This window comes from Corylus avellana, chromosome 2 (genome assembly GCF_965113065.1).
Source record: "Corylus avellana chromosome 2, dhCorAvel1.hap1.2, whole genome shotgun sequence".
NCBI classification, from domain to species: Eukaryota; Viridiplantae; Streptophyta; class Magnoliopsida; order Fagales; family Betulaceae; genus Corylus; species Corylus avellana.
Window position 1 is genome coordinate 37,836,326 of NC_142491.1, and position 11,136 is coordinate 37,847,461.

At 37.0% G+C, this 11,136-nt stretch overlaps 1 protein-coding gene and 2 pseudogenes across 1 annotated transcript; all 3 read left to right on the forward strand.

Moving 5' to 3' along the window:
- Positions 1-207: 207 nt before the first annotated feature.
- On the forward strand, positions 208-1,031 carry LOC132167245 (protein DMP2). Its single transcript, XM_059578153.2, has one exon. It carries the CDS (start codon positions 235-237, stop codon positions 844-846), a length of 612 nt encoding a protein of 203 aa, XP_059434136.1. The 5' UTR covers positions 208-234; the 3' UTR covers positions 847-1,031.
- A 2,091-nt stretch (positions 1,032-3,122) lies between these two features.
- On the forward strand, positions 3,123-3,830 carry LOC132167872 (protein DMP2 pseudogene; annotated as a pseudogene).
- A 2,604-nt stretch (positions 3,831-6,434) lies between these two features.
- Positions 6,435-7,178, forward strand: LOC132167519 (protein DMP2 pseudogene; annotated as a pseudogene).
- Positions 7,179-11,136: the final 3,958 nt, after the last annotated feature.

An 11,136-nucleotide genomic window follows, 5' to 3' on the forward strand; every position in this document is an offset into this window, starting at 1 on the left:
TCTTTTAATTTCAAAATGAGCTTAGTGTGAAAAATTGTTACCCTTGCCTCAAAGCATGGATTAGAAATAAAGCCCACATTTCTGAAAAGTAGAAGCGATGCTTTCCAATTGTCTTCCATTTTACGTAAACGCAACCTGCTGTATGTGTATCTCATCAGCCCTATATATACCCCAGAAGAGTTAGTTGCCGCTTGCAAGAATCCCTCCCACCAAACACAATCTCGATCCGATCCAATGGGTGCAGCCAACTCTTCCTCCAAGTCCAAGGCAAGCTCCCAGAAAACCATCAAAGACAAAACATTATCAGGAGTTGGCAACCTCGTCAGGCTCCTCCCGACCGGCACTGTCTTCTTGTACCAGTTCCTCAGCCCTGTGTTTTCCAACAATGGCCACTGCAACACAATCAACAAGTATCTCACCGCCATTCTTGTTGGTCTGTGCGGGTTGTCTTGCTTCTTTTCCACCTTCACAGACAGCTACGTCGGAGATGATGGTCAAACGCACTACGGGGTTGCAACAACCAAGGGTCTTTGGCCGTCGCCGGAGTCTAAGAGCGTGGACTTGCCGACGTATAAGCTTCGGTTTGCTGACTTCGTCCACGCCTTTTTCGCGGTGATTGTGTTCGCGGCTTTGGTGCTTTTGGATGGCAATACGGTGGGGTGCTTCTATCCTGCGTCTAAGTCCATTGAGAAGACTTTGATCCAGGTGCTGCCACCTGTTGTTGGTGCGGTTTCTAGTGTGGTTTTCTTCTTGTTCCCTGATAAGCGCCATGGAATTGGATACCCTGCAAATGAGTCTTCAAAGAATTCCAACTCTGGTGGAGAAGCATCCACCACGAAAGCCTAATTATGAAGTTTGTGTTTGTGTGTGGTTTTTTTCTTCTTGTGCGATTGTATTCGATCATGTTTGCTTGTCTAAATTAAGGTTTGAGATATGTTTGGTGGCCTCAGTTGTAATTGTAACTTGTAATTTTATTGATAGTTTATATATATTTTTAATGCAAAATAGCTAATCAAATCATACTTTATCTAGTTTAACTAATGAGTTTTAAAAGATATCATTAATCTGATTATCTAATTTTTTTTTTTTTAATCTATATCATTTATATTTATATTTTATTTTATTTTATTAGGATTGTATTTTTCCTAAAGATCATATTTTTTAACTTTTGAGAAAAAAGATATGTGCAGAGAGAATTAGTAAGAGAAAATTTTGGGAAATTAAAAGAGAGCTGTGGTAGAGAAATAGTATGAGAAAATTTTAAGAAAAGAGAGATGTGGATAGAGAAATAGTATATTAATGAGATAGATCGATGTGTACACAGTGCTTGTTACATGTAGCGGTGCACAATTCATAAATGCAACAAAAATGTATTTTACATTTAAGATGCATAATCGGATGTAAATATTTTTTAGTGTTTTGCTTAGATAAAAATAAGAAATGACTAAGCCACTGTGAGTGTTCTAACAAAAGGTAGTACTCTTGGATTCAATTCATGGAAGGGATTCATTCCCAAAAGGAATGTTGTCTCCATATATTGTAATTTGTATGTGTTGGAAGGGAAAAAAAAAAAAAAAATTTAATTGTATGTGTTGATTATCTCAACCGGCCCAACAATTCCACCCACATCGATCGACCCAGCCTCTCTCCATGGCCTCTTTAGTCAAACAAGGCCTATGGACCCACTCAGGCCTACCCACTATGCACCTTCAAGCCCATGGGCAGAGAAGCCCACTCTTGGCCCAACTTGGCTTCGATATGTTGCCCCCTCAAACTACCCAGCTTAAATAACCAAACATCCATGGATCAGCTACTCATACTTGGCCCAAGGCCCCAAGCCATCCATCCTCCCGTCCTCAAGCCCACAAACACCTCCCCATCCCTTCCTATGCTTGCATCCGATAGCCAAACTATCCAAAATCCTATCAAATGTGACTTGACATTTAAAATTATTAAATTAAAATTCAATAATAATTCTAAAATGCAGGAACATAAGAAAATTCTATTACGCTTCTCTGACCGAGAAGAAAATTAAAACAAGAGGTCACATCGCCCCAAGCCATCCATCCTTCTGTCCTCAAGCCCACAAACACCTCCCCATCCCTTCCTATGCTTGCATCCGATAGCCAAACTATTTAGAATTCTATCAAATGTAACGTGACATTTAAAATTATTAAATTAAAATTCAATAATAATTTTAAAATGTAGGAACGTAAGAAAATTCTATTACGCTCCTATGACCGAGAAGAAAATTAAAACAAGAGGTCACATCAAATATTGTTCCACGCAGAGACGGAGGGAGGGGGGGACCGGGGTGGGCCATGGTCCCCCCCAAAATAAGGAAAAAAAAAAATTATAAGTTAAAAAAATAATAAAAAAAAGTAAAAAAAGTAAAATTAAAATTTTAATTTTAGTCATTTGACCCCTTTCAAAAAAAAAAAAAAAAAAAATTGGCCCTATTTTTAATTTTGTTGGCCCATACCCACTAATTTTTATTTTTATTTTTGGCCCTTACTTTCAAATGTTCATTGTTTTTTTGCCTTTACAGTAATCTTTAGTTCATAAAAAACAACAAAAATAATTTTTTTTAATAAAAAAATTCTAAAGAACAGAAAAAAAAATTTAGCTGGCCTCCTTCCATAAAATTTTCTGGCTCCTTCTCTGGTTCCACGCGAAGAAAATGTTCCCCAAAAGAGAATTTTGTGTTGGAGATTTCAAAGAAAGAGAGCGGCGGCTGTATAATTAATTAAGGGAAAAAGCTCAAGGTTTCTACGCATTTTTGTGGCGAAGGTCATTGAGAGGAAAAGTCAGCCATTATTGCCATGCAAGTTGGTTAAACCAGCCAATCTGATCTCCTACTTGCACAAGCACAAGGACAAGGAAGAAAAGAAACCATATTAAACCAGCCAATCTGATCTCCTACTTGCACAAGGACAAGGACAAGGAAGAAAACAAACCATATTAATGGATCCGCGTGAGTGACTTGAGAGGTGGAGGATTGAAACCATATCCAATAATTTCTCTTTCATATTTCTCGTCAAAAAAAACGGCTATAATAAGAGTACTATAAATTATACCCAAATGGTACGTAGGTTGCATTGCATAATCGGAAAACAATCTTGATGGCTGGAGCATTGCCGGCGGGGCTTGGTGACATCATCAAGGTCCTTCCCACTGGCACAGTGTTCCTGTTCCAGTTCTGCAGCCCCATCCTGTCCAACTATGGGAAGTGCCAATCCTTCAACAAGTATCTCACCTCCTTTCTTGTCGGCTGCTGCGGTTTGTCTTGCTTCTTTTCTTCATTTACAGACAGTTGTGTCGTTCAAAACAAAATCTACTATGGGTTTATAACACCCAACGGTGGTCTTTGGCCCTCGCCCCCAACAGAGCCTCCGTCTGGGAAGGTGAACCAGGTGCCGGAAAAGATTGGATTTACAGACTTTGTCCATGCTATTTTGGCGGTGATAGTGTTCGGAGCAGTGGTGCTTTTGGACATAAATACTGTGAAGTGCTTCTATCCAGTGACTGAGTCAACTCAAAAGACTCTACTCTCGGTCGTGCCGGCAATTGTTGGTGCCATTTGTAGCGTGCTTCTACCCTTGTACCCTTGCAAGCGACACGGAATTGGATACCCTTCACCTATATCTAAATCACAGAAATCCAACGCCTCCGGTTCAGAAATGCCTTTGACCAGAGAACCTAAGGAAGGGGACGTCTCCGGTTCAGAAATGCCTTTGACCAGAGAACCTAAAGAAGGGGACGTCTCCGGTTCAGAAATACCGTTGACCGGAGAACCTAAGGAAGGGGGGCTTGTTCATACACAGGTTTGACACACATGCACACAAAATTGTAACTTCTAATTTAATTTAACCCTTGTAACAAATAGATCAGCTTTTCATTGTACATGTAATGTTGTATAATTAAAAAAAAAATAAATGGGTTTGACATATGTTTGTTCTTTTGTTTCAAAAGCTATATAAGTGGTATCCTAATATATATATTAACTTATTATTATTGATCTTCAAAAGGTAGTACAATCGGTTATGAATAACGCCTCATGAAGTAGAGATTACTAGTTCAAATCTCTCATCTTCTCTCTTGTGCAAACATGTAAAAAAAACTTACTATTGTTAGACTCCAGTAGAGAGAGTCTAGACAGTAAATCTAAGCGAAGAGGGAAAGAGAGAAACGAAAGGGGGGGCCGGGGGTGGGAGGGGGACTCATCCCTTGCTGCCTAGGGTTTTTTTTTTTTTTTTTAATAACGGCAAGTTCTGTTCCGATCGTTTTGATTCTTTTGATTAGGTATCAAGTCTTTTCTTATGCATTAATTGGCAATAATTTCGCAGTTTTCTTTGTTTTCTATTTCTGTGAGATGTTTATTAATTATTGGCCTTTACGTTTTCTTCATGTTAAGCGTGTAAAGAGATGATCAATGAATTCCATGCTAGCTAAGAGATCGTATTTTTTTTTATTTTTTATTTTAATAAATGTGAAATTGGTCAATATTGTTTAAAGTTTTGACAAAAAGAAATGCTATATACACTCTCAATCCCATATTCCTTAACGTGATTTTTAAAATTATCATTAAATTAAAATTCAATAATAATTCATCACAAATTCAATGATAATTTTAAAAGGTATATTAGAGAGTGTAAGAGTAAAAGTGTGTTATATTTCTTACTCGATTTTAAAAAGTGATTAAAAAGGGGTAAGTTAAAAAAAAAAAAACCATACAAAGGAGGTGGTCGACCCCCCTCTTTTGCAAAATGGGGTTTGGCATAAGTTCCTACCCACCCCCCATGACAAAACAAAATTGAGGGGGTGGTTAATGCATCAATTAATTAAGCCAAGGCTCATAGCACCGAAACTATTGTTCAATGCAGGATCCTTTAGGGGTGTAAATCCGGTCGGTAATAACTGGCCACCAACCGATAACCGGGTACTAATCAGTAATTGGTTACTGGCCAACCGGTTTTAAATTCGGTTGAAAAAAAAGGGGTAACCGGGTAATAATATATATATATATATATAGTGTTAAGGGGGGTTATTTGAGGTTATTTCTTTTGGTTGTTGGTTTGTATACTTAATTGTTTTTATTTTTTTTCTTTGGATTTTTTGGGCACTTTTAAAATGTATTATGAAAGCAAAGAACAACCATAACTAAGTCTAGCTTATTGTACTAAAAAAACCATAATTATTTTTTTAAAGGACAAAAAATGCCTAAATTAAACCCCAAAAATAGGCCAAATATCCAAAATTGGCCCAAAATGCACATTTTTTTGAAAATCCGATTACCGGTTGGGATAACTTGGCACCAACTGGTAACCTACCGGTTATTACATAACCGAGTAACCGGTTTCCGTTTTCTAAATTTAATAACCAGCCGGTACCCCGGTTTTGATTATCGGTTTTAGCAAATAACCGGTAACTGGGATCGGGTTGACACCCCTAGGATCCTTTACACAAACAATACTACAATTGGACTCGCATAATGGTGTATAGTTGAATATCGTCGTTAGAGTAATGCTGGAAGTTACTTCTATCAATCTTGTGTCATTCAAATAATGATGCCAAAAGTTTATATGTGTGACATGCATGTTTAACATGATCAGATTGGTCTGATTATACAACAAGAAATAGATTTTATATATATATATAAAGTCCTTTTAAATGTGATGTGAAAAATTGAAGCTCCTTGAAAAAAAACATTTAGGCTTGAACATGGAAAAGCCACACATGTATATTGATCCCCCATTTCTTCTTACCCGATTGGTGAACATTTAATACATCAAACATAATCACAAAAAAAAAAACAAAAAAACAAAAATCAAACACAAAACTGTACGTTGATTATTTGACCTAGAAAGTAAATACATTAATACAACAATATTGTTGATTTTGTAACTGAATATCACGTCCAGATCATGATCAGGTTGCGTTTGAAAAGAGAAGTACTATATTAAAATATGCTTAAATTTTTCAAGTAATCTTCAAATACAAGTACTATAATTAACTTCAGCTTAAATATTAATGCATATATATGCAAAGTCAAGCACTACTACAACAAGCATGCCTTAATTTAATTATTTGATTAATAATGTAATGGGAAAGAGATATCTACTATTATTTTTGTTAGTATTTACTAGAAATTATATATGGGTTTTCCCTTTTCCCTTTTCCCTTTTCCCTTTTCCCCCACGCTTCATCAAAACATACGCTTAGACTAAAATTTGGACTGTGTCTCAATCACAATCTATCCTCAAAACTTGGATTAGAAATGAAGCCCACCCCTTCCGAAAAGTACAAGCCATGCCATCCATCTTATCATCTCTTCCATTTTACGTAAAAGCAAGCTGCTGTATATATATATATATATATATATATATATATATATATATATATACCCAGAAGAGTTATTATTAGTTGCCACCAAATTAACACAATTTCGATCCGATCCAATGGGTGCAGACAAGTACTCTTCCTCCATCAAAGACAAAACACTATCAGGAGTTGGCAACCTCGTCAGGCTCCTCCCGACCGGCACTGTGTTCTTGTACCAGTTCCTCAGCCCTGTGTTGTCCAACAATGGACACTGCAGCAACACAATCAACAAGTACTTCACCGCCATTCTTGTTGGTCTGTGCGGTTTGTCCTGCTTCTTTTCTACCTTCACAGACAGCTACGTCGGAGATGACGGTCAAACGCACTACGGGTTTGCAACAAACAAGGGTCTTTGGCCGTCGCCGGAGTCTAAGAGCGTGGACTTGCCGACGTATAAGCTTCGGTTTGCTGACTTCGTCCACGCCTTTTTCGCGGTGATTGTGTTTGGGGCATTGGTGCTTTTGGATGGCAATACGGTGGGGTGCTTCTATCCTGCGTCTGAGTCCATTGAGAAGACTTTGATCCAGGTGCTGCCACCTGTTGTTGGTGCGGTTTCTAGTGCGGTTTTTATGTTCTTCCCTAATAACCGCAATGGAATTGGATACCCTGCAACTGCAACTGAGCCTTCACAGGATTCCAAGTCTGGTGGTGGACAAGTATCTGTATCCACCACGAAAGCCTAATTAAGGAATTAGTTTGTGTTTGTGTGTGGTTTTCTTCTTCTTGTGCTATTGTATTCGATCATGTTTGCTTGTCTAAAATTCTAAATTAATGTTTTAGATATATATGTTTGGTAGCATCAATTGTAATTGTCACTTGTAATTTTATTCTTTATAAAACAATAAAGATGTCTCCAACCGGCCTAACAATTCCCGACTCTCTCTTAAACCTTCAAATAACGCCCCTGAGGCAGCAACATGAGTGACCCATGCTTGCGCGTGTGAAAGTAGCTTTTATGCTCCTCTGTTTCTGGCCTTCATAAACAGAGCATAACAGAGCCACACATACTGTTTTTATTGAACATAAAAGAAAAGAAAGATGGAAAAGAGAAAAGAGAGTAATTTGTCTGTTCCAACGTTAAGTTTGCCGCGTGTTTTTTAATTTCAAAAATTCTCGAAGTAAATAGTTAATCCAGGTGGCTTACCCGGAGGTTATCTAATTCTATTAGGTTTCTAATACTCCAAAGGTACACAGTCGGTTCACACACACTATATAATGTGCGTGGCCGTCCCATAACTTTATTTCTTAATTTCATAGATTAAGTCAATCAATCGGCAAATTAAGAACGAATGTTTCATGGAGAGAGGGAGCCTAGCAGTACCCGTCGGATTTCGTTTTGCCCCGGAGGATGAAGAACTTCTTGTCGGCTTTCTTCAAAAGAAAGTCTGGGGAGAGCCGCTACCTATTGGGTGGTTGAGTATAACAATATATATCTATGGCAACAATTAAGGAGCCATGGATGATTTTCGAAAAGACGCATATCAAGATGTAAGTATAACAACTCCTTCATCCATCTTTATTTGTTTTCTCGAAGCTTCCAGCTTGTATTTGATTTATCTTTTTTATTTTATTTTATTATTATTTTGGTTTTTCAAAACTAAATAGCGTTAAGGGTTCTTTGATAAATATTAGGGTTAATGTTGTTTTCTTTCGTTAGCTTTTGAATATTACTGGCAAAGGCATGGATAACATGAAATATCCAACAAGAAACTTCCAACGTAACAATCAACAAGTTCAGAATCACGAGATCCAAATGTTGAATGCAATAAACATGAACCTGAAGCATCTTTAGCAATGCAATTACAATTTAATGCCAGTTATATGTGATGAACTGGATCCTGTGCCTCATGGGTAATGCACAATTTGTTTGGGGAGGCGAGATGTCTCAAGATTTGCACTCAGAGAAAGTTCAGGCAACAACATCATTTTTGTACTCAGAGCAAAGGCAACAACACCATTTTTGGACAAAGGACACCATTTTTGACTCAGAGCAAGCTCCGGTAACAACACAATTTTTGGACGTCCAAAAATTGTATTGTTGTTGAAGCTTGATATGAGTCCAAAAATTGTGTTGTTGCTGGAGTCCAAAAATGGTGTTGTTTCGTGCAAATCTTGGGGCATCTCGCCTTCCCAAACAAATTGCTCCAGTTCATCACATATAACATGCATTAAATTGTGATTGCATTGCTGAAGATGCTTCAGGTTCATGTTTCTTGCATTCAACATTTGGCACCGCGACTCCCCAAACAAATTGTGCATTACTCATACAATGTCGTCGCTAGTCTTTAACGACGGAGCATTTGCGACCACTTGAGCAACGACCAAAATCATCGCTAATTAACATTAGCGATGACTGGGGGCGGAGCTTGCTTTGAGTCCAAAAATGGTGTCGTCGTCGGAGCTTGCTCTAAGTCCAAAAATAGTGTCATCGTCCAAAAATGGTGTTGTTGTCGGAGCTTGCTCTGAGTCCAAAAATGGCGTTGCCGACTCATATCAAGCTTAGGCGACAACACCATTTTTGGACTCAGAGCAAGCTTCGACAACAACACAATTTTTGGACTCATATCAAGCTCAAGCTCCGGCAATAACACAATTTTTGGATTTATATCAAGCTCAGGCGACAACACCATTTTTGGACTCAGAGCAAGCTCCGGCAACAACACTATTTTTGGACTCAAAGCAAGCTCCGTAGACGACACCTTTTTTGGACTCAAAGCAAGCCTCGGCGACAACACCATTTTTGCACTCAGAGCAAGCTCCGACAATAACATTAACATCATTTTTGCACTCAAAGCAAGCTCCGGCAATAACACAATTTTTGGACTCAGATAGCTCAAGCAACCACACAATTTTTGGACTCAAGCAAGAACATCACATTTGAACTCAGAGCAAGTTCAACACCGTATTTGGACTCGTAACAAGCTGATCAATGAAGTATATATATTTTTTTATTACTCATTTATATGATTAATCGACCCGCTGCATATACGTTCGTATATAGTGCTAGTAGCTGCGCGCCATTCAATCAACATTTGAAGAACTGCCAAAAGAAATTAAATGGCAAATATTATGCTTGTTACGTTCTAATTTCATTTAATCATTTTTTTGTTGTTTTATTGGTTAGTTCTGGAATCATCCGACTTTTTTATTGTTACATTGTAATTTTATTTGTTTCTTTTATTAAAATTTTCATTTATTGATTTGTTATTTTAGTACCTATTAGAATATGCTAATAATTTCAATAGACTATTTCAATTTCTTTGATTTTGAATTGAAATATATATATATATATATATATATATATATATATATATATCCAAATTCATAGGTATACCTCTTCTATAGGACTGCGTCAAAAAAAAAAAAGAAAAAGAAAAAGAAAAAAAAGAAATCATTAAAAATATAGAAAGGAAAGAAGAAAAATCATCAATCTCATGTAAATCCCAACTTATTCGATTTAATGAGTAATGATACAATGCACACGGCGTGCGTGGCACGCCCACGCACGCCAGTGCAAAATTTTTTTTTTTTTTTTTTTTTTTAAATAATAATAAAATAATAATAATAAAAAATTTTGTGCCTGGCGTGCATCACTGTTGATGCACGCCAGGCGTGCATTGTATCATTACTCCGATTTAATTAATGAGATACTTGCAGAGAAAAAATGATAACCTAATGGGTTCATTTTCTCCAAACTTCTCTCACTTAGCATGGAATATTTTCTCTGGCTTCCCATGATTTTTTTCTTATCATTTATTATTTAGTGTTAATATGACTTCTTTTTTTTTTTTCTTTTTTTTTTTTTTTTTTTTTCGAGTACAGTGCTAATATGACTTGAGAGCCTTCTCTTGGGTCACAATCATTTTAAGGCTTTATTTTCTGATTAAATTTGGATCATTCATTTAGTTTATTGTATAAAAATATAATTGAATACTGACGGGAATGTAGCTCAGTTGGTATAGCCTCTATCATTGCTTTTGATAGAAGGAATGGGGATCGATACCTTGCGTTTCCATACCCTTACATGTATTTTTCAAAAACACTTATCAAATTTTTATGGGAAAATTACACTTTACACCCCTAAAGTTTCACCCAATTTTTAATCTAACATTTAATGTTTAAAAGTTCACAATGTACCCCATCAAAGTTTCAAAATTTGTCAATGTGGCCTATCCATTAGCCACATCCATCCCCATGCGTTAGGTTGATGAAAAGACTGTGACTCAGAAATTCAAAAATTCCTCCCTATGCTATGGTTGCCCACCACCCTCGCCTTCCGAAAATTCCTTTTATCCCTTGTAAAATTTCTCCCTATGTCATGGTTGTGCGCCCACTCTAAGCAACTATAGGGGGAAAATGTTGGATAACATGTACATGTCGTCTCTCTTAAACCTTCAAATGAGGCCGCAGCAACATTAGTGACCCATGCTTATGCGCAAGGAGCTTTTGTGCTCCTCTGCTTCTGGCCTCCATAAATAGAGCATAACAGAGCCACACGTATTGTTTATATTGAACATAAAACTCCTAGCGGTCGATATCTAATTTTATAGAGAAGTGCTATACATTCTAAATTTTCTTTCCAAAAGTTGGTTTCCAAATGATGTGTCACTATCTCATGAAATTTATTATTTTGGAAAATGTGTCACCAACTCATAGGGTGGTGAAACATCATTTGAGAACCAACTTTTGGAATAAAAATTTGGGATGTTTGGCATTTTTCAATTCTATATGACTTGTATATCTAAGTCTACGTGG

What these genes read in the sequence shown, in the direction of transcription:
- LOC132167245 (XM_059578153.2), top strand. Translation starts at nt 235, where the DNA reads ATGGGTGCAGCCAACTCTTCCTCCAAGTCCAAGGCAAGCTCCCAGAAA.